Consider the following 25,815-nt stretch of genomic DNA (forward strand, 5'->3'; position numbering starts at 1 on the left):
ATCAATCTGAGAAAATGTCCTTCATTTGGCATGCGTCAGTCCTGGAGGGAGAAATGCATATTCAATCTTGAACAATGAGTGTCAGTCACTCCACTTTCATCCAACACATGACAGCTGTGCACAGCGGCTGCTTGCACAGTCAGAGAATAGTAGCTGCAAGGAAGTCGGAGGGAGAGGAAACACAATCAGCGTGTTACCGACAAACCTGGAGCATGATTGATGGACAGTTCACACTGGACATGATGCACATGTAAAAGTTCGAACCAGATTCTTACGTACGCCATATAAAAAAAACAAAAAACATACATCATCCTTTTCTTTTGTCTGACATCAAATAAGATGATTTTTTTTTCTGTTTCAGCCACTTAGGATGAAGAGATTTTTTTTTCTATTTGCTAAAATAACTTTTTAGAGAACTTTTATTTTGCTTTCTTTAAACTTAGAAGTTTGTATACATTAAGAGTCTTGTGCCTTTACCAGTTTGGGAATGATGATGACGATGTCTTGGCTTAAAAGATTTTAAAGTGTTTAGGTTAAATCGAGGCACCACTTTGAGGCAACAGCTCAAAGAAACTTTAAAACTAGCTGAATTTTGGATAACGCGTATAAAAGTGCTTCAAGGATGTTCTTATTTGACACACTTTTTTTTTTTCAAATAAAAATCTGTTTGACAATTTCCATAGATTTATCTGGATATATTTTAAGTAAAACGTCAAAGTAGAAATCATGTAGTCTCAAGAGATTTTGTTGCATTAAAATTTTGTTGAGATATTACTCACAAGTTGATTAAATTGCCCGAACCGTTTCTGATTGTTTTTAGAGTTAAAAAAAAGAGGGGGAAGCCATACAAGCCTGAGAATACAATTCAAACTATAAAGTGGCAATGAAATTATCTGTAAAGTTAAACCCAAAGAATAAATTCAGTGACTCTAACTGAGCAAAAACAAGTTTAATATCAGAATATAAGGATAAAAAAAAAAAAAAGTTTATATATCTTTTTATAAGGTCTATGTGAAAACAGCACGGCGTCTGATGCAAAACGAGTTGACCGTTAACATCCCAAAGCATCGTGAAGGAGTCCATCTGTCCCCTGCAGGATGTCCCTCGACTGATCCTCCCAACTGTAAGGGCGCCAGCGTGTCGAAGCAAGGATGCAGCTGCTCCCAGCTGGATTGCTGTGTTCCGCCAGCACTGGGAGAAATGTTTGGTCTTTCTCTCCTCACTTTCAGCTTTTACCAAGTCACGTTGTGTAAACTTCTGCTCTGGCTTTCCTGTGTGCTAATAAGGCCTCTGTGGTGCCTGCTCCGGATGGAGGGCAGGACCAGAAACATCCGTCTGTTTGCACTAACGCGTAAATGTATTTTTGTTCTTGTCCGAACGCAAGGAATTTAGTTTGTAAGCGTGACTGCGTCGGCCGCACTCGCCAAACCTCCGGTTTTCTCGTCTGCGGTTTGCAAGCTTTGATTTTTAGCGACAGATCCGTGATGGAACGTAGAAGGACGGTGGCAGGTTTCTCGGGGGGCCGGTGCAGACAATGGGGAATCGCTTCCTTTTATCCACTAGTAAACAGCTTCATCTTCTTCAAGGATTTTCTTCCCCTTATTGACTCTTCCTTTCGTTCGTGTCCGGCTGAGTTGAGCTATTTGGGGCCAAGCACGAGTGAATACGCCGGGAAAAAAAAAAAAAAGAAGCAGGAGCTGGTTTTGAAAAGCCGCGGAGGGAATGTCTGCCACGGCCTGTAATTGTCAGTTTCATTACACTAACAGCCAATGATATAAGCAGTTCATGAAAGTCAAGGCTGAACATAGTGAATCTGATTAGTGTCTCCAGTCAAGCAGAAATGCTTTAGTTTGATGACAGGATTGTTTTGGTACAACACCAGAATAAACTCTTCTTGAACCAGTCAAAGCAAATCATCCCTACATTCACAACAAAAAAAGAAAAGAAAAGAGGATCGGCACAAGGAATCGGTTACATAATATATGCATTAACTACTAACAACTTACAAACAGGTCACATCGAGTGGAAAGAATCATCCAAGTGGAAGCTGATGGGCCGAGCAGACCCACAACAATTCCAGACGTAGAGGCGGAGTGGAAGAGACGGAGGTGAAGTCATGCATACGCACGAGTACGGACCTGAAGCAGAAAACGCAACCTGACGGGGACGTGGCGGTCTGTCAATACGGCTTATGATGCATTCAGACTGATGCAGCGAGAGCATAAAAAAGGCGGAACTCTTTAGCAAAGATGAAAGAAAATGAATAAACAGTACCGGTGAACATTTGCTTCTGCAGCGAAGAACTGTATACCTCGGAAATGTTCTGAAATGATCAAGAATCGACCTCCTTTTCGGTCCCGTCCACCAGATGTTACTGCAGTTCTTTGTGATTCTCTCTCTTTTTTCACATGTTCGTATGTAAAAACCACCAAGCTTTACGGAAGCTTCAGAGGTTTGGTAAAGAACTAACGACATAACCTTCATCAGAGAAAACCACCAGAGGTTGATGGTACCTCTGGAGGAGCTGCAGAGATTCACAGCTCACGTGGAGGAATGTTCTCTCAAAAACAAATTGAACTTTTGGCCTTTTTTTTTTTAGAACATGCAACACATGGAGGAAAAGAAGCCAATTTCTCAAAATATATGAAACACAAGTGTCTGGAATGTTGCAATCAAAAGCACCGTTCCAAAGCAACACCTACGTAGGTGCCGTGCACTTACTCTATTTGACCGTCTGAATAGACTTTCACTCACCATGACAGACGCCCACACCTGATGTTGATTTTAGTGATTGAGACGACAAAGAACCCAGAGACTGGTGGGACAATGTAATGAAGAAAGATCTGTGTTAGGCCCAATGTATCTCAGTTATCGGTGAACAGTCATAAAATCAGTTACAGTTGAGATGCAGTATTAGGCGTAGGAGTTTATATTCCGAGTGAATACAACAAAGTAACCGTGAAAATGTTGAAAACGTCATTAAGCACAAGTCAAAATTACACAAAAATCTGACATTACATTTAATATAATATTAAAAATAGAAAGGCACTCCGTTCTTTAGTTCTTGCTTTCATCCTCAGTCAATTTAATAGATTGAGCCTCTTTTTGCACAACCTTTTTTTATAGTTTTTGTGCCCATGTGATCTACGGGATGAGAACAGAGACACATCAGCTATCTGCTGCTGTGGCTCACTGCGTTGGCCCCTTTGTTTCAACTGGAATGATATGAAGGAACCGTATTTTCCGTCTTGTACGTAAAGCTATATTTCCTCTTTGTAAACATCAGCTGCGGAGCTGGAGCGCAGCCCGCTGTATTTCGTACAGTAGATATCAAAAAAAAAGGAAAGTTTTTCTTTTTTTTTTTTTTTGCATTTTGTGCGGCGCGCCAGTCCATTAAAGCAAAAGTGGACATGTCCGGGCAAAAGAAGTCGTTTGGTCACCCTTTCTGAATACGAATGCCACTTTTCAGATTATTTTTTGTCCATAAAAAATGTTCAAGATCATCTGTTTCCTTTCACTTCAAAAATATGCACTGCCTTTGTTTTGGTCTATTACACGGAGTCCTGATAAAATTCACGGCTACAATGTGACAAAATGTGAAAGAGTTCAAGGAGTACAAGACCGTGTACATCCAAGTGCTCATGAATTTCATAATTTCTCATTGTTAAATTAAAGTAAGACTGTTTAAATATTTTCAAGTGACCCAGACCCAAACTGATTAAATTAGAAAATTCATTACAGGCTTACCCAACGCTGCTCCCTTCAGGTCCCACTGGGTTGGGGTTTAAATGCCAAGCGCTAACCAAATTCAGCGAGGATGAAGAAGAGGAAATGAAGTTAAGAGGAAGCAAGGGAGCAAAATAAAGTGGAAGAGGGAAGAACACCCGCAGAGGTGTTCATATAAGGGCAAGGCAACAAAATGTCTCATCTACACTTGTCAATTATTAATTTCACAGTCTGCTTGTTATTTATGGAGGTTGGCAGCATGTCAGAAGCACAATGCAGACCGACCAGTGGCTGAAGGTTGAGCCGATGCTTTATTTTTGTTCCATCTCACTTTGGATATCTTAAGAAACGGGAAAGAAAGGATGAAGCTGACAGAAAACACAGAGCCCCAGCGACGCTTTGCTCGCCGGTGACGTCCCGACTTCTGCTCGACTCCGCATCCTAAAATAGTTTAAACTTCAACAATCTTGTCTTTTTCGGTCAAACGCTCTTTTAATCCGGTAACATTTCAAAATGCATGAAACTGCTTTGTTTTTCTCGTTGCAGAAGGATTTTGTTTATGCACGGTGCCAGGAAGGTTACCTTGCAATCAGCTGCCTGGGACAGGTGCCAGCTAATTTTTGTTTTTCCCGTCAAGGTGAAAGCTTTAAGGCTGAACAGAGCACAGGAGTTCTTCGCTGATTAGACTTAAGGTCAGCATATTAGCCATCCATTAAGGGGGAAATGATGGGAGTTTATGTAGCGCAGTGATGAATCTCCATTGCATCTCGTGTTTCTTTTCATTGCCACACGTCTCGTCTCCTCTCTTCCTTCCTTCCCTCTTTATTATTTTCCACCTCTGTATGTCTCTAGAGCTATTTCTCTCCTTTTGTCTGCCTCTACACGCTTGAGCTGTGTCCTTTGCCCTCTTCCCTGTTTTTAGTCTTCCTCTTCCACAGCTGCTCGCGTCTCGCCTGCCAAAGCTCTCTCCTCTTCATCTTTTCTTTTCCCAGCCCCGGTCGTCGTTGCTTTATGACTCAAGCCTCAGAGAGGGAGCTTTGAATTGTTGCAGGGCGGTGTTACGTTTGCCCTGAGCCAGGACATAATGGGAGTTAACCGCCGGCTGTAAATTCGGCCGCCGAAGATGCGAGGGGTATGAAATGCTCAGCAGTGGGGCGTGCTGCTTATTGTGCTGGAAATGTAACTTATTGCACACGAGACTGCCGGGGCCCCCCTGTTCTCGTCAATCCTCGCTTTTATTGGGAGATTGCAAGAGGAGATCACAGCAATTTTTCCTCCCCGTCTCCCTCTGTGGCTGGTGTTCCCTAACCGCCTGTTTCAACCCCCGACACATTTATTCTCCGTTCGTTCTCACTGCAGTGTTTCTCCTATAGTTTCCCTATTTTTTTTCTTATCTTTTACTTACTAAACTATTCACACATCTCAGAACGTTTTCACATCTTGTCACAGTGCTACCACAAACTTTATTGTGTTTTTTATTGGATTACTCCGATACCCCGAAATTAAATCAAGCAAAACCAAAATAATTCAGAAGTCACCTAATCCCAATAAAGATCTGACTTCAGAGAACATTTGTGAACAAAGAGAATCATGAAGAGGAGGTTTAATATACAAAACATCTCAAAGAGCACTTTTCAGTTCAAACTCTGTGCATGAAAATAGTACAGCACAAAAACAGACCTAACAAAACTACACTTAATGTAGCCGCCTGAGCGAGGAGAGCATCGTCTTAAAAGTCAGAGATGCCTGAAGTTGAAAAGTTTTCTTCATAAAATTTGGCAGAATATTTCAGCCTTGAGGTGTCCAAAGTTGGTAGAGGCCAACCCCTGGAGACTAGCAGCAGCAAATGTTGCATAAGTTGATGTTGACTCATGGGAGCTGAATATAAATGTGACAGTTTTTATCTAGTAAGAAAATATCAGTTTCATTCAATCTTTTTGATTTTCATGGTAAAAGTAGGAATGTACCGATGGTGAAAACAATGTTGGTCTTATGGATATATTATCACACATTTAATAATATATAATTTATGCTATATATATATATTGAAATTTGTATGTAAAGATGCTACAAATACTGATCCTGAGCTTTAAATGTTGTATTTTGTAAAGGGTGAACGTCCCTGCCTTGGTTTTACATAGATGTGACTCTGCCCTGCCTGTGAAATCGTCTGGAGGCTGTGTAACATCTCTGCGTTATTTTCCTCCCAAAGACGTGACTGCGTCTAAGCCAGAAGCGCCTCATTTGTAGTCTTGTCCTTTCTTCTCGGAATTGATGACATTACCATGAAACCACCTTGCATTATGCGAGCCTTGTGTCAACTTTGGCACACCTCAAACTGACAGCATCTATCTTTCTTCCATTCTGCCATTTTAAATCCATCAGGGCCAACTAAAACCTTCAGCGAGGGTCGTAAAGAGACAGAAATAAAAAATAAATAAAAAATACCGCAAAGGAGGGTTTGCTGCTGCAGTGCACAGCGAGGGGAAAGTAACGCATGTCTGCGTCGTTTAGAAGCTACAAACGTAACTGTAAACTGAGGAACTAGTAATTATGAGTATTTTTGGACTGTTTAGCTTTTACTGTTGTTTTGCGTTCACTGCAGACAAATTATAGAAATGAAAATCATCAGTATTTGGTCTCACCACTTTTGCAGCTTTATTCTGATTGTAATATTCTCAATGTGAATGTTGAGAGGATCCACTGAGCTGCATTACACATCCGTGCATATTACTTTGGTATTCCTTTCTTTTTTCTGTTTCTTTTCTACTGCAAATGAAGTGCATTCAGTTCATGTTTTCCAGCTCGGATTTAATTTTGTTTACAAAACGTTTATTTTACTTCCTATTTTATTGACTCGGATGTATTTGATCATCTGTCTCCACATTCATCCCTCTTTTCCATCCATACATTATTTCCGTCTGTTTCTGCAAGCGTCGTATTCCTTCCACTCTGCTTGCTGGTTCTGTATTTAAAGCTTGGTGAGTGTAACATTTATTTCCAGAAAATATTTTTGCCATGCAATTTAATGTGCATCTAAAAACAACTGTGAGAACTCTAGAAAATTTCTGGTCTGGACTCTTATGAAAAATGTCTAGGGAAGCCTGTTTAGAATGACCAAATGAAGACTGGCACCCTCTGCATGGGGTCACTGAAAACCCGTTCACCCTCCCCTCTCTTTAGCCGGTCCCCGGCACCCCGGGCTGCGAAAGGTCAGTCATCTTTGGGACTCATTATGTGGAACAGAAACTGGAACAGACAGTAAATGCGTGCGAGTCCCAGCAGCGACACAGCTCGAGGTGGAGGGGTAACTCTGACCCTGAGTTTATTCTTTTCGCTCTCGCGTCACGATGGTCAAGGTTCTTCGCAGCCTGCGGTCGGGCTCACACACAGGATTTCTTTACAGCGCCGAGCGTAGAGCAAATGATCGATTTGGAATTTCTCCGCAAGCCGCCCATTACCACATAAACACCCCGACACCCAAGGTCCTCGGCTCTCGCCGGAGGCCTGATGCATGCAGCCGCTTGGACGTCTTTGACTCCTGCTCTGTAAGTTTGTCTCTCTCAAACGCAAACGCACGCTCCGTTGCAGAGCCCGTTCATCACCTTCCCTGACACGGAGGATTTACAACGCCGCCCTTGACCGTGGCTCGGCCCTGAGATCCACCTTCTCTCGTCGGGAGACAGATTGGGTTGGCAGGTGTGACCCCCCCCCCCCAACGTCACGGTTTTATGTGGACATAAAAAGTAATAAAGAAGAGGAGTGATAGGTGCTTTTCATTGCTAATTATGTCCCTCTGTGGCAATTAAAACCTGTTTGCATACACTGTTGGCACAAATGAGCCACATCACACCCCCACCACTTGGCCAGTGAGGTGTGTGTGGGTGCGTGTACGCATGAGTACCAATCTTAGTGTCACCCTGGGGACGCGAGTCCATGTGTATCCTGCTGTCAGCGAATTTTCCACAGAGATAACCTTGAAGAAGAGGCCGGGCGCTTGGCTGGGACTCTGAGCGCCAAGCTGGAGCGGGCCAAGCGATGGCACCGGTAGAACTTCTCCGAGACCTTTAGCCACTTTGAGGAGACTTAATCCCAAAGTTGCAATGAAGTGGAGCAGCTTAAGTGCTTTAGTGAAAGCGAAAGCACACACAGTTCGTTCATGAAAATGAAAGACCGTCTCTGTGGATACCTCTTGAAAAGAGAGGGGAAATAATTGACTTTTGCTCGTCCTTATTTGATTAGAAGTTAAATGGTAACATTTAAATGATCTCCCAGGCTTACATTACTCTGGTTTATCAGCCAATATGGTTCACACGAAACTTGTCAGATGTTACCTTTTATTTTGACGATTGTTTTTTTTTTTTCTCAAGCTTTCTCAATCTTTACTCTAGATATATAATTAGCTTGCAATTACTCATGTATACTAGTAAGTAATATAGATAAATAAAAGATTATTTTTTTTCCAAAATGCGGATAAATATCACATTAGCGCAGTTGAGTTAGTATTTTGTTTGTTCAAATCGTTTAACCCCCGTTTTTCCACTGGAACGTAAAATGATCCGTCTCCCATTTGTAGCCCATTTGTTGCTTTTTTTCTTTTTTCTGCAGAAACATTTTGGGTCAGTTGTTTAAGTGGGTCACTAAATCATTTGGGGCCGTTTGAAGAAATTGCTGGCTGGCCAAGCAGTGGAGCTCTTGGGTCCATGTCATTGAACATTGGCCTACATGCTTAACGTGGTAGAGTCTTTTTTTGCCACTGCATAAAAAAAACTATGGATGCCCTGATCAGTCATTAATTGTTCCTTCTCTTCCAATTTAAGAATAAGCAAGTCGAAACCAATAATGAAAAGGAATACCTGACTAGAACTGTTATTCTTCAGCTGATGCTTTTACTCCATCATGTTTCCCCTCCATTTTCATATGACTTGTTGATATTTGGGGTTCTAAAATACTTCAGTGCAGTTTCAGTTATTATATGGCGACAAAGCGTCTGCAGAAAACTGTTAGAGAATACCTTGATTTCTTTGATCAACAAAATAAAGTGGAAGGCTTATGATGAGTTTTGCAAACTTCCACACACATGTAGACTGTGGCTTTTAAAAATTGGACACTCAAATTAGCGTGCCAGGATTTAGGTTGATAAAAAAATCCCAGGCAGTACTCAAACAAAATGTTAAATCCTGAGTTTAAGAGTTTTAAAATAAGTTAAAAAAAATAATCAGGAGCTTTATCTGAAACCTTACCAGATTAAGCTCCTATTTAAAACCTATATTGATTTATAAAATTGATTGTACACAGCTGAGGGACGAAGACTGAAAATGGGCAATTGTTGTTTTTATTAAATTAAATAAAACTGGAAAAACGTGTAGAATAACATGTTTATTTTGAGGTTTGAATCATTGGGTTACTGTTGCACTCCAGATTTCCCAGCAAACCATCTACTACACAACAAATGACTAATTCATCACATCCTAAATTGTGACATGGAAAGAAATAAAATAATGCAATATTTTAATCAGTCTGTAAATGTAAGCTATGTGTACTGTAATTTGTGCGCAATTATAAAATGGCTGCATAATAAACTCCCACTGAGGACATGACCGCTGTTTATAATACGTTTGCTGTGGGTCTCTCCTTCCATATGTGTATATTAAAATTCATTGCATTTATTTGGCCGCCGTGCCCTTTAGTCCCCCGGCTTTCCATCAATCTATTTCCTCCCATTTCCCCCCATGCTTGTCCTCGTGCCCGGCTTTCTCTCCGCCTTTTAGCTTAAGTTAATGGACTACTGCACATTCGGCTTAGAAATGTTGTGAAGTAAACAGCAGCTCATGAAATATTTACCGCTCTCCGATGTGTGAGGGTGGATGCCTGAATGTCTGCGGATGCAGTCAGCTGTAGCCAGCCTTTTTACTTCTCCCACTCCCACACACACACACGCACACACACACACACACACTTTCTCTCTCTGTGTGGCACACACTTGCATGTAAAACTCCGGGGGCACCCCACAAAGCAATGGGTGCCTCTGCATTTTGGTACAGAACCAGTATTGAAAAGCAGCGCTGGGAGGGGCAACGTTCTGCTGCGGAGTGAGTCACACAGTTTCTTGCATTCGTATTTACTAAAAAGTTGCACTCGGATAACATTTTTATTCTCTGATGGAGGCAAAAATGTGGGGAAAAAAAAAACATTGATTTGTTAAGAATTATAGGCTTTGTTACATTTATAATAATGTTTATAAATATATCGGATTCATATTCTGCTAAAAAGCATAATGTAGGTGGAAATGTTTATTTTCATATTTGCAGTATCTGTATGTTTTAGGCTATAAAACATTCACAATCAACTCAGAGGTTCATCTCGTCTCTTAGTAGGAACAAGAGACAATAAACTAAAAAGTTATTCAATCAACAGTGAATAAATGAGCAAAATGCACACATATTCAAACAGCTAATAGAAGCAACTAAAAAATTGTCATGAAATGAACGTTATGTGAGAGGATTGGAGTTTTTAATTCAGGAAATGTTTGATTCATATGATTTAAGTTCAGCCATGACCTCTCAGCTTTCAGCACCACACCTGCCACTGTAGAACAACGACTAAACACCACAGCTTAGTCCAAGTGGAGCCTTACCATTGGTGGAACCAGTAGACAAACATAACATGGCATACTTTGCTAAAATATATTGAATATACATTAATATATTAAATGAGGAAGGCAGGGCTCAGTACTGTCCTGCATTAACATGGCGTCTCTTTTTCCCTTCATCTTTTAAATAAGATCCCTTTTTGACTTTAGTATTTTATATAACATAGCTCAAACCGTCGCAGTTGAAAAGTTGTCCCTATTGTGTGTCTAAAACTACTTAAATTGGCCTTTAGAATAAATACTCCAAGAACAGAAGGTTGCTGAACTGAAGATTTATGCCAGGAGGGACTGTGGAGATTTTGAGATTTTGCTGCCAGTTATGAGGCTATAAGTAATCATTGTAGCTTAATGGCAACAGAGATGTCTGTTTGTCCAAAAAAAAAAAAAAAAAAGGAAACGCCTGCTCAGCAAAGACCATTACAGGATATATTATAGATAAAAACTGCCGCCAGAGTTGGCATTTTTGTTGTTAATGTTTTGTCTCTGTAGTCCAAACAGAAATTCCCCCACATTGTACCTCATAAAACTGATAAGGACCATCAAACGTCTCAAACCGATGATGTGCTGTGCTGGAAAAATCTAGATTGTTTGGAATACTTTGACGTTATCAGCAAAAACCCATCTGCTCCTCATCCGGGGCTCACATTGGGTTTTATATTTCATATGAATATTTAAGTGTCGCTTATATGTGTAAGTTTGTGTGAAAAGGCTCTTTGGTCTTTCTTCCCCAAGACTGTTCCACCTTCATTTCCAGATCTCGCACCTGTTTTTCCAAGCACATCATACCTCTCCTCCACCATGTTATATGCCATGACATGCATTGCATCATGCTACGTAACCCCTTGGGGTTGCCAGTAGCAACGCACACACAGTTTATATATAATCCTCTGAACAAGCAGATATGAGAAGTGAGTACATGCTGTGTATATGCGATTCAGAATGTTTTAAGAGGCGTTCCTATATCGTTTAAGACGCTTCTTTACAAAACGTCCAATATGGGGGACAAACTCCACATTGTCCTCGGAGCTGAGTTGCTGTGTTGGTGTAAAAGAAGCCGCCGTAAGCTGGGCTGCATGCATAATTCAGTAGTGAACCTCATCGCCGTTCTTATTGTCTGGAGACCGGGCGTTGCAGATAAATGACCGCTACTATGCCCTCAGTCTACACACACACACACAAAAAATCACCAACAGACCCAAAAGCAGGTCAGTCCCACTGACCCCCAGGCCTCTTCAAGTTGCTCCTGCTCAGCTACGTTTTGTGACGGCACCAAGAGTCCGCCCTACGGGGTCACTCACACCGCAGCAGCTCGGACCATAACGGGAACATAATGTTATCGAAAATTCAAGGTGAAGAGAGAGCTTTGGTAAGATCGGGTGTAGCAGGTGCGGTTGTGTTTATGAGTGGGGCAGGCCCACTTATCATATCCATTTATAAAGCAGCAAGGCTGTATGTTTAATGGGACGCGTAGCTCATCCTGCCCATTACCGCTAAGAGCTGGCGTTCATGTCTCCGCTTTACTTTGAGGCTGCAGGATTTAAGGGAATAAAGGAGAAAACTTTTTGAAAATCCCTCGGTCAGCAAGTCTGTCGCACCGTCCAACTTGCATAATTGTCCCACAGTGGGGAAACTCTTATTTATTTAAATGGCATTATTATCATTTCCATTAATAATGTATACCCTTCTGTTCGTTTGACTGAAGGGCAGATGTGAGAGGGTTCTGAAATTGCTCAAATCTTCAGTGGAATATTACTCTGGCAGATTTTCATCAGCGGAACAAATTGTGGCGGAGTATCATGGCAGAGCAACATTTTCTCTTTAATCGGGTTACTTTCTGCGGACAGAGGACTCAATAGACGTTGCTTCATTCTTTTAATTATAAAAACCAGGCTATCTGAAACTTTATAATGCGTTTTCCCCTCTCCTGTGCCACTACATCAAAGCCAAAGCCGAGCTGAAAGGCACGATGAAAAGGAACTATAGAAGCCTTTCTGCTCGTTTTCTGAAGCCACCGACTGGATTTGATAATTGTCCCAATGTTCAGTTGGTGCGAACGGCTTTCATTTTAGTCACTGAATCAACACGCAAACCTGCAGGTTTGCACACATTCTGAGCAGAGTATGTTTATTTACCGGAGTCTTATTGAACGTGGTCATGGTCATATTCTGCCTGCCGTCTTTGTAAACTCGAGCAAAGTGATTACATCGTTCAATCTGCTCGTACAGTTTTTGACCGGAATTGGCAATATAGACTGACCAGATATGCTGTGTCAGGAATGTCTGTTGTGATTTCCATTTTACTGTTGGGCAGGAATTAGAGCCGCGCGCTATTTTAGAAACAAGCGACACTCGATAACACTGATGAATGTTGCGATAACTATATGAATTGTGACAGTGAACAAATAATTAAAAAGTGTTTATGCCTTTCTCCTTTGGGTTCGCGGCAAACAGAGGACTCGGGTAATGAGCGGTTTATCCAGCTACTGGGGGAAAAATCATTACTTCTGTCACTACTAAAAGGATTTTATAAGAAATTGCTTGAGGTCTGCTGTTGTGCAGTAGTAGTTCCTTCATGACCTGACCACATTGCCTGCTCTAAATACTAGGAAGTTTTATTCGGCCTTAAACAACAAGGATTGCCAAATAAATTACCGTCCTAGCGGTAATATATTAATACTTTGCCACCTGGTGTCAGTAAATACTCAGTTTAACGGTTTTGAAGGATAAAATATCAATCAATCAAGCTTATTGGTAGTTGGAGAAAGTTATGGCACATCCACATATCGATTTGTTCTAAGCATCTGTTTAATGCTTGGATGGGTTCAGAGTCGCCTGGTGACATTGTAATGTAGAGTCATTTACGTATCATAGTAGCTAATCTTTTCTGGTAGTACACACAGGTTCCTGTAATGCCATGCTTACTGTGTAGCCTTAATGCCTCTCCAAGCAAATGCTCACTGAAAAAAAAACAAACAAAAAAACAGTAATTTGCAATTTGTTGCAGTTGTACAGAAACTCAATATCTCCAAGAATTAAAACTTTTTAAGGAATGAAATTTTTTTTTAAAAATTCACAGACTTTGGTGAAAGTCACAAGCTATGTTTGATACTTTCCACAGGGTATTTATCAATGGAACAGCCGAGAGATGACTAAATATAAAAATGCAAGATTTCTGCCTCAAGGAGACAAATAGCTTGTTTTCCCAAAACTTAAGTCGCCACAAAATATTACGTTTTTTTTTTATTTTATTTTATTTTTTTACTGTTAATCTCATTTCTTTATTTTTTTTTACGACTGGTTACAACACTACACACAATGGAAATAAGAATATAAGCAGAGCAGCACTTAAGGAACATTCAAGAATCGCTTCGCTGCAAGCAGGCTGTCGGATCACAAGATGTTGATCAAGTAACTTTTTTATTCAAGCCCTCGTTTACTTATTTTTAAACTTTAATAAGACGCAATTCCATAGCAACAGAAAACGTGTGTCATCTCTTAGAAACCAAAGCTGAAGTAAAACCATAAATACTTTAATAGTTGAAGCAAAAAGACAAGATGAAAAACAGCTGTATTGGAAGATAGCAAAACTTTACAAAGTAGTGCTATTTTTTTATTTTTTATTTATTTTTTTGGTGCTGACTGAGTCTCTTTGCTTATGACTTTTATGCCATTTAAGGTTGACAGCATTCAATGTCATCGTCACATAGAGGCTCGTGGGATACAGCGGACCCCTTGCGGTCCCAGATCGTTCAGTTTCAAAGTTATTGGAACACCGACCTTGTCATTAATGGCTCCATTTCCCTGACTAATCAGAATCGAGGAGTTTGAATCTGCCAACACTATGAAACCATGGAAAGAAAAAGGAGCTGATATTAGAGGCCACTGAAGAAGTTATTTGTTACCTAGCAACAATAAGCTCTCCAGTCAAGTGGTTGAATAATTAGGTCCTGTTTGCCTCTAGTGCAAAAACAGTTGCGTATGAAAAAAATGATCCTTTTTGTCGCCTATTGCAGTGACTGCATTTTCAACTTGCCTTGAAAGTAAATACCTTTATTCACAATATATTCTGTGACATCGATATCCTCTCCATTGAACCATTTAGTGTCTGTTTTCATTTATTAGTACGGGCTTCACAAGTAGGTTAAAAGTAATCGCAAAATCTTGTCAAGTCCGATTTAAACATCGAGAAGCTTCGGATGTGTCCGTTTTAGTCTGCCGCGCTCAAACCCCATTTATGGTTCCTCAAACACAGAGACAAGGGTTCATCCAGCCTGGCTTTTAGTGAAGTCCCAATCATGCATTATCTAGCAGAGTGCTATCCTCACGCACCTCTTATTTTCCATAATAAAACACTGCTCAGCACTTTGTTGCGCTGCATGCATAAAAAGGAGCTTCTCGCATGCCAGCCCAGGTTAGGCAGAACCGTAACTGTTGCTAACTTCTTCACAGATTTCGGTATTCCAACGTCGTTCAATCAGAAGTCTGCACCTCTCTGCTTTACTGGGGAAGTTTGTGCCCCCGTTGCCTGAACACGCCCTAAAATATTACAGCATGCCACCGTTTACGTCCTACATATCAACTTTACCACTGCTGTAAACACGAGCCACCGCTGACTCGTTTCCTCGCTGCCGCAAGAACCCCAGCAGGAACATTTCTACTCGGTTTCTGCAGCTCAGACGGAAACACAAGAGAGGCTGCAGCATGCCAATCAAGCCCATCCCAACCAGTGCCACTCATGGAATATCTAGGATGTTTGGCATCATTCCAGCTCGCTGTTATGATGGCACACATGTAGATGACTTGCACACGCATGCACATATCTGCCAGTCTTCATCCTGTCACAGGTCTGGTCTCGGTGACATGACAGGGCTTTGTTTGGGAGTTGACAGCGAAGGCTGCTTCATAAACTCAGCACGCATCCATCCCCATCTTCTCTGCTGCTTTGGGATGAAGGAAAGAGGTGATCCAGGTTTTTTTTTTCTTTTTTCTGGTTGTTGTTTCTCTTCTCTGGTAGTTCGCTGAATCACCTTGAGACAGGTTCAATATGTCACAGAGCTTATTGGGAAAACTTTTTACTCCAGATATAGGGCAGTGACCAGAATTGGACATTTTTTATTTGATAAGTCTCGAATTAACGATCATTTACAAAAAAAAACAAACAAAAAACAAACAAACAAACAAGAAAACAGTTAATTAAATGTACCAAAATTGTAAACTATCACTGTTTTCCTTCTCTTAATGCATTAACCAATTGGTGGTTTGTTAACAATAAGCTAAAACTTAGGGAAATCTGTAAAGATTCAGTAAAACAAAAATGTAATTTTATCCCAAGGATAAAATAAATCTCAATAAGCTTCTGACTTCTGACATGCTTTTCCTCGCAGCAAAGGCGACATTTCACAGTAACATGTCCTGCATGGCATCATTGGTTGTTGGAAAGCACTGCTAATCCACTTCATTTGCTTTTGCCGCTCCTCTTTAAATCTCTGTCTGGCCATATGTACAGAAAGACGTTTGAGTTGTGGTCATGATCCTCGCCCATCATGACGGATGAAAGAGATTTCTCTCTGCTCTTTGGCCCCGCTCCACATCCGAAAAGCCTGCAAGATTTTGGGTCACAGCTCAGGTATTTGAGTTTTCGTGAAGCTAATCAGCCGGTTCTACTTTTGAAAACAGCACCTTGTTGCCACGGTTACTCATTATAGCAACTGTCTGAAAGTAAAAAAAAAAAAAAAAAGTAACAGCAAAAGAATCCTTCCCGCTGCACAACCTCCAAAACCAGAGGGAATAATCGGCGAAACATTCACTGCCTCAACCAAATCAATTATGCACAAAAGTCCACAAAGAGAACAAATCAGAACTAATGTAAAAAAAGCTACTCCCACATGGTGCTGCTATTGGTGGCGCAATCCTGGAAAAATAGAGGCGTTGATCTTATATTTAATGCTTTAGGACTCATAACTCCCATATCCATCGAGGAGCCTGCGATACATTCCCTTCTTTTATTTGTTGTTATGGTGTGAATTTGCACATCAGAAAACCGGAGATCGTCCAGGAAAAGCGCATCTAATTCTTTTTCTGAATAATTTAGCAAAGGTTGTGCTTTAACTGAGGGTTAAAGCCTCAACCCTTGAGGGAGAAGACGGGGTGAATGTGTGGCGACTGGACTGAATAAAAAAAAAAGAAAAAAAAACCTGAATCTTTTAGTGTCCTTGCTTGTGTATGTGTGCATGCTGAGTTCATTGTGGATGTGTACAAGCGTGTACATAATGTGCGAACAGACTAGACGCAGAGAGTGGAACATCCGTGTCCTGTCTCTACAGAAGTGCAGCTCAGCTTAGGGACTGCACATCACTGTGTAAATGCAAATTGCAGTGTCATGCTGATCAATCCTGTGGGCTGCTGAGACAGGTTTCTGTCGGGACCAGTCAGCAGCATCCAGGGCTGCTCTGTCTTCTGCTCGTCTGTCTCGGGCTTTCCACTTCGGTTGTATTGTTGCTTTTCGTCAATCCTAAAAAGTGCTTCTGTTTGCCTCAGGACATATTTGCAAATCAAAAAAATAATTAATGAGCTTGTTTGCATATCAGCGTTAACCACACGTGACCCCGGCTAACTCCTTTTTTTTTTCTTTCTTTCTTTGTTTCCGCAGAATGCAACTTGAATAAAAGAATCCGGTGGGACTGGACGGACACAGCGCAGCACTCTTGGATAAGCCGGTCAGCGCCGAGCCGGGGGAGAGGTGAAGCCACTAATCGGGCCGTCATGCTTTAGCACACAGGAAAGACTGGCTGATCACTGGAGAAGCACCGTTTGCCTTTACATAGATAATCCTGAGCCACAGAGGCGCACATCTCCCACTTATCTGCCGTTTGTCATCCTTGCAAAGATGCCAGTGCCAAGATTAACGCTGTGGCATTTCTGGTGACGGAGCACACAGCTTGCGTGCGCATCCAGGCAGGCCGGCCGGCTGGTGGATCGACGGGCGGACGGGCACACCACAGGACATTTTCGGTGGGCGTGGTGGAAGCATGAGGCCCTGGGCAGGCTCTTGGCGGTGGATTACCCTGGTGCTGCTGGCCTGGGGCACTCTCCTCTTCTACATCGGTGGCCACTTGGTGAGGGACAGCGAGCATCCGGAGCGGTCCAGCAGGGAACTCTCCAAGATTTTGGCCAAGCTCGAGCGGCTTAAGCAGCAGAATGAAGACCTGCGGCGCATGGCAGAATCTCTCAGGTAACAAAATGTTCAAATCGACAGATTTATCTGCGACACCAAACACTTTTTGGTTTCTAATTGTTGCTCTTGTTTGCTCTTAGATATGTCCCTTATTAATCATGTCCTCTTTATAATATAATCTACAAATTAATTGAATTAAGATGTTGTCCTTGCAGAGTTACCTCACCTGCAGACAACACTGCTTGGTGGTGAGATGCTTAAAATAATACAAGAAAAAAAGGAACAACTGAACTAGCTACCATGTTGGTAGTCAAACTAGTTACTATAAATGCTTTCTGTACTAAATACAATTTTATTTTAGATATCTGTGTTTTACATTGGCTACTGCTATTAAATTAATGGGTTAGCTACTTGTGTAGTTTGCAGCATTCATGCTAACAAACCTAGCTTAGACAACAGGTAGAGAAATCTGCTCTATGTGCATAATAACTGAACAGTAGATGGAAACATAAGTCTGTCTAATGTTCAAAGTTTATGCTAGTACCAAGAAGTAGACTTATAAATTACAACTTGTTTAGATAAGACTATTCTCTCTGAAAGAATATGGTAGCAATGGATTAGTTAGCAAAGTGTTATATCAGTGAACCAAAATGGAGACATTGTGCTTTTTACCAAATTAGTTAAGAGTTAAATGCAAGTTCATCTGTCCTACTGATTGAGTTCTGTTTAAATGTATAGATCGACAACAAACACAGCAACAAATCTACAACTGAGTGGCTGAAATGGGGAAAAATCAAGATGTTCCACTCGTTCTGTCAGGCCTCAACCTGATTAAAAGGGCACAGTGGGGTCCATAAGAGAGCTGTGCAGAAACAAATGGCTAAAAATGACCTGATGCACAGCTGTAGAGACTGAGGATTGAAATTTGTTAAAGTTAAGAAACATTGGGTCTATGTTGTTTTCTACATTTAGCTTTTTTTCCCACATTGGCTCCTTTTTTCAGCCCTAATATGTAGAACATTAGAATAGAAACATTGTTGGAAAAACTATGGTAAAAATCTGTAAAAGCACTATATCTATAAATGTCTAGTTAGTTGAGGCTTTCACAGCATCTGTGCAGATCATCCAGCGGAGGACGTTTGCAGGACGTTATCTTACCTCTGGCTGCTCTGTAAATATTTGAAATGCTTTTCCAAAACCACATAATTCCCCCCAGGATTTTGTTTGTGCTAAAGCTGACAAGGTGAAATTTAGAGGAAAAAAAAAAAAAAAAAACACTCAACAGTGGACACAATGCACCTGTTAAAGTCCTGCAACCACCACATGTGGTCGCCTCACTTTCAGTCCAATCACAAAAACCCGGAGCCGTCGGTGGCTTGTGGTGGCGCTTCATCAGACGTCCATGATTGTAGCAGCTAATCAGTGGTGTGATAGATGCTGAGTGTGACAGATGGATAGCGTGTCACACGTCTCACCAGATTTTGTTATTTTAAAAGACAATAGCAAGTCCATTAACCGCACAGCATCTTTCACACATTCAAGCTATTCGTAACAGTGAGGCAGATGGTTCTGCTCTTATCACCGCATGCTGACAGCGTTTTTCAAAACACTCAAACCCCAGTTCTGGACGTGGATGTGTGCGAGCGTGCCTCCTTCTACGAAAGATGCAGTTAGTGCGTGCGTGTGTGCGTGCGTGCGTGCGTGTGTGTGTGTGTTTGTAGTTTTAAGGGAAAGCTTCAGATGTTGCCGTAGCTGTTCCTCTGTGATATTCTGATTCACTTTGATGCGAGGACCTCATCGGTGCACACAAACATAAAAAAAACAAAACACATGCATTACTTCAGACAGCTGGTCCTTGATTAAATCCCCTGCTTTTGTAATTATTCAGAATTGGCTCACAAACAAAGGTGGAATTCACAGCATCAAAAAAACAGAAAAAAAAAAAAAAAAAAAAAAAACAAGTGCAGCTTTCAGTCTATGTCCAGATGGGTCCCTGACACACTGCGTGCTCGCAGCTTGTTATTGAGTTCGGGATGTTGATCTGGGACTGAGGACTCTGCAGTTGTTTACTGGGGCAGTGCAGCGTTGCCTTGTCAAGTCCCACTAAGCTAAGTATCACAGAAACGCAAGCCAAAAGGAAACTGCTGGTTTGCTGAGGTTAAGCTTTATGAGCTATCTACAGCAAAAGGGCTTATTTTGGCCTCTGTTCCCGTCTATATTTTTAAGCTTGGGGTTAGGCTGTTCATAACCCTTGAACTTTTTCACATTGTTTAACTTCAGAGCCACAGACTTCAACGTGCGTAATTTCGATTTTACGTGGTAGAGCAACAGAAAGCAGTGAATGTTTTGTGAAAGAGGAAAATGGTGCGGCCATTTTAAAATAAAAAAAAAAATCTGAAAATTGTGGCGCGTATTTGTTTTCAGCCTGCCTGAGTCTGAGTTACTTGTTAGAGCTATTTTGGTGCAAATACAGCTGCAGGTCTTTGGTGTATGGCTGAGCCAGCTTTGAAAATCTGGAAACTGAAATGTTTCCCCCCATTACTCCTCATGCAATAGCTCAGGCTCTGTCAGGTTGAAAAGCGTGCATCTGTGAGCATAAATTGAAAGTCCTGCCATTCTCAACTGGATTTAGATAAAATCATCCTCAAACACAGCGACTGAGCCACTGTAGCATATGAAAATGCTTTAATAAATCCCAATTGTAAAGTCATCTACCCAGATGATGTTTGCTCTGCTGGCGGAGGATTGGGAGGGGCTTAGCAGGAGTGGAATTGATGCGGATGGGACTTTTAATACCACCCACAGGCAAAATGTGTTGTTTTGGCCAAACCTTTCAAGAGTCAAAGAGCTACCCCGCAAGTTCCCATCTCGGCTGATGTGCAAAAAGCCTCGGTGCTGGCAGGCTGGCAGGAGGGAGAGAGGAGAGTGCACGGGAAAGGGCGGGGTCAGGGGCGGACTAGCTGGGTCAGGCTTGGAGCCCGTTCTGGTTCCAGCTCCAGCTCCGGCTGTTTGAAGCTTCTACTTGTTTACCTTCCACGACTGTGTTTAGCTCCGTCAACTCTGAACAACATCTCCGTTTCTGCTGCAGAAAAGTATCTCTGCAGTGTGACACTCCAACCAGCATTTATTAAATAGCACTTTGTGCATCTAGACAGTGGAGTTCAATGTTATGGTCTGCATAGACCGTCTTTAATAAAGGATAGATTTTTGGATGGAACATCTAATGTCTACCCTGTCAACAGACATCCGTCTGGGGTAATTAGTGCTTTCCTTGCTTTGCCTGTCAGTTTATGAGGACAGACATTGTTTTCTTTGTTTGTAGCTGATCTCTACTCTATTGATGTTTTTAAATGTGGACATTTTTCAGTCTTATGTAGAAAAAAATGTTGTTTATTTTTAACTAGCAGCAGTTTGCGACAAATATCACTTTAGGGCGCATTACGGAAAGATATTTAATTCAATCATTTATATGACTAAGTGACTGCCTAATAGTTTGATCCTAACTATCAAACAATGCAGTAAAGTTTAGTTTATTATTCAAACTGATTTATCGAAGAATATCCAGCAGATTTTCTTGAATCCCGACAAGCATGTGGTGACAGTGGACTGTTTTAAAAAAAAAAAGAAATCATTACTTTTTTTTTCTTTTTTTTTAATTTGCACTACTATTTTCCCACTAAAATACAAATAGGAGTTTGAATACTTTTCCAAATATATTGCATGAGAGCCCCATTAGTGTCTGTTATTCTTGTATTATTGGCTTAAAAAAAATAAATGAGTTGCTGGTGAGCTGTCCGTCATCCCCTGCCGCTGGCTCCTCTTCGCATCTGCTCCTCCTTATTTTCCGCCTTTTCAAACCTCCTCCACCTCCGTCCTCCGCCAGCAAACTGCTGACGGTGGAATGTCACGGAACGGCCGACTGTGTAACAACTCGCCAGTTCAATGATCACCTAATTCGGCAGCTCATTCGTTCCGCTAATTTGGAACGAGAACACGGATCTCTGTGCCTCGTACAAGGAGCAGAGTCGATTCGAGGCGAGCTTCCTGCCGACGTCTGATGAAAAAAAAGACGAATTCATCCAAAGTGCCTAACCGTCACATCAAGTGTGCTCATATTTTACGAGTGGCCTCAGAGAAATTTAAGCCCATAAAAGTGACATTATTACATATCATGTTGAGTTCTTGCACTGTGAAGAACTCATTGCATTCAAACTGATTTATAGATCGGAGTACAATTTAACTTGTTTAGTGTCATTACTCCACAGCAGCAAGAGACAGATGAGTTGGGCATTATCAGGCTGCATGGTGCAGTCATTATATATCTGACAGGATTCTGATGTTTTATTAGTTTTATTTTCTTTTTACCACCAAGTTGGTTTTTCAGTTAGATAATTTGATAAATCACTGACAGGACAAGAATTTTGTGGCCCCCTTCCCCCCGCCAACAGATTTCTTCAGTTTTTCCTTTGTTGGTCATGCTTTTCAGTTCAATAAACACATTTTATTGAACTGAGAAATGCAGTTTTCAAATGATGATTTTATTTTATTTTTTTAAGCGAAGAAAAGCGATGTCCTTTATCAAAAAGTAATTACCCCTTAAAGGAGAAAACCCTCAGTGGCAACAGCTGCCATTAAAGCGTTGGCAGGGAGTCTTTTACATCACTGTGGAGGTAATTTGGCCAACTCATTTTTGCAGAATTCTGACAGAGTTCTGGCACCTTGGATGGTTTTCGAACATGAACGGCTTTCTTAAGGACAAACGACACAGCAATTAAATAAAATGTACATCCATACTTTGACTAGGCTATCCCAAAACCTTCTCTCTCTCTTTTTTTTTTTTTTTTTTATTCATTCAGGGAAACACCTGCTGGTGTGCTTCACGTCATTATCCTTTCACATCACCAAAGTGTGCTTGAGTTTAAGGTTAAAAACTAAAAACCGTTTACTCAGTTAGGGTAAACGGTTCAGGTCCTGAAGCGTCAAATCAGTCTCAGATCATCACGGATATTATGTTTTTTGAAATGCACACAAAAAAAGTTGTAAAAAATTTCCCCTGGTAACTCTTCCTCTTTCTTTATACCAGAACATGGTGAGTTGATTTTGGAGATCTTTTAGCTTTTTCATGCTGTCAGATACGTTTCCTTAAAGGGATATTTTAGAGATTTGGCAGAAGAGTGAGGCTACTGATATTGAACTCAACTTACCAAAATGTAACTGAGGGTTAATAGTTTCTTAGATAAGTCCAATTTGGGTTTCAATAGTTCAGTGATGTGATAACAATTTATTTGATCATCTGAAACATGTAAGTGTGACGGATAAGCAGAAACAGATTAAATCTGTTTTGCTTCATCCTGTCTTTAGTCCTCGTGTGCAATTCTTAGGACAGTCATGTCTGGTTAATCAGCGTCCGTCAACGCTCGGATTCAAATTAAATTCACCTGGCTGACCTACAGATGCAGTCCAATGAATCAGGCCACTCTTGAGTGATGCGAGTGACAGGCGGTGTGCCAACCCACCAATCACCCGGCAGCATTAATGAGAGGTGAGCATGAGGTCGAGTTGCTCGGCCTGTCTGGCTCCGCCCTCTCTGCAGCTGTCAGTCACCCCGGGCACAGAGCCACTGCTCCCGCAGAGACGATGACACGCGCCAGCCTGATGGTGCGACACCAGAGGGAGCAAGGGGGTAAGAGTGACAGCTGGGGTGAGTGATGAGGACCTGATCGATGTCCCCCTTCCCCACCCTCCTCTGGCATGCCAACAGAGGGGATGCAAGGATGGAGCGGAGGAGGGTGCGGGGGACGGTTCGGAGGAAAGGGGGAATCGAGAGGATGATGGATGGCGTTAGGACCTCGCTAAGTAAAGAGCAGCAAGGAGAAAATGAAAAATGACATCTGAGGGGATGAGAGGAGTTGCAGAGACCACAGTCATTGCCCTAATCGGTTTTATTTGTTATTTCAGCTTACCTCGGGGCCAGCAGAATGTTTGCTGTTGTGCAATAATGTCAGAAACAAGCTGGTAAAGGAGATTTATGCGTGGTGTTGCACTGTTACAGTCGACGCAGATCTCTAAACCCCGTGTAATGTGTTCTGCGAGTTAAAATGGATGCAAGGAATTATTTGCGCACACACAGGCCCATGTGACTCAGATTTATGTACACTGAAAGAGAGAAAAGAGCATCTCTAACAAATTGTTTATACATGCTTCGGTGGAATTGTCTTTTAATGGTATAGGTTATTGACCATTAGACCTCAATTACTCTCCTCATGTGTCCCCGGGTTTTTCTCAGTTTCATTGTGTCTCGCGAAACCTGCCGCTCATTTGGGTCTCCGTCTTTCAAGTCAAATAAGAATGTAAATTTTAACCACGAAAAACTCATTTGTATAGCTTAGCGTGTTGAGGTCATCGTCTTCTCAAGTAGAGGTCGGAGCGAGGGTTGACCTTTTTGCAGAAGCTGACGCCACTTCAGGACCTGAACTCCGGTCGGTCCGCAGAGCGCGCTCAGGCACACATCAGCCTCATTGTTAGGACTGTCTGTGGTCAGGACGTCTCTGTCGAGCAGAGCTCAGAGCAGAGCTGGCGAGCTAAAGACTTCGCGGACATGTGAGGCAGGAATGCGGTATACAGAATCGGTTTACTTGGAATGTTGACGTTTGAATCCGCAGACATGAAAGCAAGGAAGAACTGAAATTGATTTGACATATGATGGCGTAGTGAAGTGGAACAAAGCCGCTGTCTGAACGATTCTTTAAGGCTTCAAAACCAATTTCAGTTTTCATAGGGAAACAAGATGTTTTCCACCCATTTGACTTATTGGAATCAAGTGGTGTGAGTTGAGGTACAAGCAAAGGCACTCAGTTATCAAGAAATGATGAAACACACAGTTTTCTAAGGCCCCCTTCACACGGAGCTAAGCCCACTTTCTTTCAAAGTATTACAGAGAAGTTTTGGGGTGCATCAAAAAACGGGACTCTCTGGTTTTGTGTAATAAAGTTTTTTTTGTTTTTTTTTTTCTTGTTTTAAACATGAATTTAGGATTGAGTCGGATTTAATTCTTCATGGTGGCTGGATGTCAGTGGAGGACTATGCTAGCAGCAGTGTTAGCTCAGGCATGACGTGTAGCCTGAATACGAAGGTATGAATTGGTTATCAGGAAATTTATATAGAGAAATAGCGATGCTGGCTGGGTGCTAAGGCTGCAACCTCGTCACACACACACACACACACACACACACACACCAGACTGGCTGCTTTCTGAATATTTTATCTAACCACTGTTGACTATGCAGCTGCTTTCATACTGTGTCTCAGCACTGCACTGGCAGCTACAAACATATACTTACATGCAGCTAAAAATGAACAATCCATAATTTTTGTTCTCCATTATTCCCACACCTTGCACAAAGAACTGAATATGCAATGATTTTTTTTTTTCCCCTGAAAAGAGAGTCACAGATATAGGGAAGAACACTCCTCCAAATTGTGCATAAACCAGTTGCAAGGAGCCTAAGAAAACGTTTGCTTAAAAGAGCCGCTTAAATGCAAAGTGCATCAGAATTAAATGATTTAAGGACATGCCTTTTTAAATACAGAAGTGTAGGCCTTGTAATTGCACATTAGCCAGTTCTGGGAGATCAAGAGAATCTGAAATACAGCACTATGCAGGATGTGGAGACGCGCACGCCACCAAATGACACCTAAAGATTGGTTTGTGGGTAAATCAGAGGAACCTGTGAGAACTCTAAGCATCACATTGTGATGCAAAGTGCATCACAATGTGATCATGCATGGGTATGCCCGTTTAAACACAGGCTAGTTGGTTCTTTGTACGAAGCCATAGGGTGTCCATGTAGCCTTCTTTCATCTAGACCTCAGAGAATGCTTCACATCTCCATCCATATGGATGACTTTTCAGGTCAGCACATACGTTTCCTTTTGAAGTCAGTCTGAGCGTATTAAGTCTTTCCACAGGAATATAGGTGCAGTTTTGCCACTCGGGGCCCCCACTGTTCAAACTCGGTCCCTCGGCTCTGAGCGCCTTGTGAACTCTGTGAACACTGGGTGTAGAAGAGGGAGCCAGTGGTTTCACCAGCTGAGCTCAAGTAAAATATTTGAACCTTACATGCTTCCCGATGCAGCGCTTAGAGGCAGCAGGCCTCGTCCTCCCCCCTGCTTTCAGAGCTCGTCTTTTATGCCCCCGCATCCCTCCACGTATTTGCCTGCTGCTTCTCCTAACTCTGAGTTTTCTTTTCATCTCTTACCTTTCG

The 25,815-nt window shown here is 41.7% G+C and overlaps 1 protein-coding gene across 1 annotated transcript in view; it reads left to right on the top strand.

Moving 5' to 3' along the window:
* Window positions 1-25,815, top strand: part of LOC106963015 (alpha-(1,6)-fucosyltransferase-like) — a 92,999-nt gene that overhangs the window by 39,729 nt on the left and 27,455 nt on the right. Inside the window, exon 2 of the mRNA XM_015057732.1 lies at window positions 17,027-17,608. Coding sequence (XP_014913218.1) covers window positions 17,406-17,608 — 203 coding nt within the window. The 5' untranslated portion in view covers window positions 17,027-17,405. The remainder of the gene's footprint in view (window positions 1-17,026; window positions 17,609-25,815) is intronic.

Source organism: Poecilia latipinna, unplaced genomic scaffold, assembly GCF_001443285.1.
Source record: "Poecilia latipinna isolate Pla-1442-1.1 unplaced genomic scaffold, P_latipinna-1.0 Scaffold61, whole genome shotgun sequence".
NCBI lineage: Eukaryota > Metazoa > Chordata > Actinopteri > Cyprinodontiformes > Poeciliidae > Poecilia > Poecilia latipinna.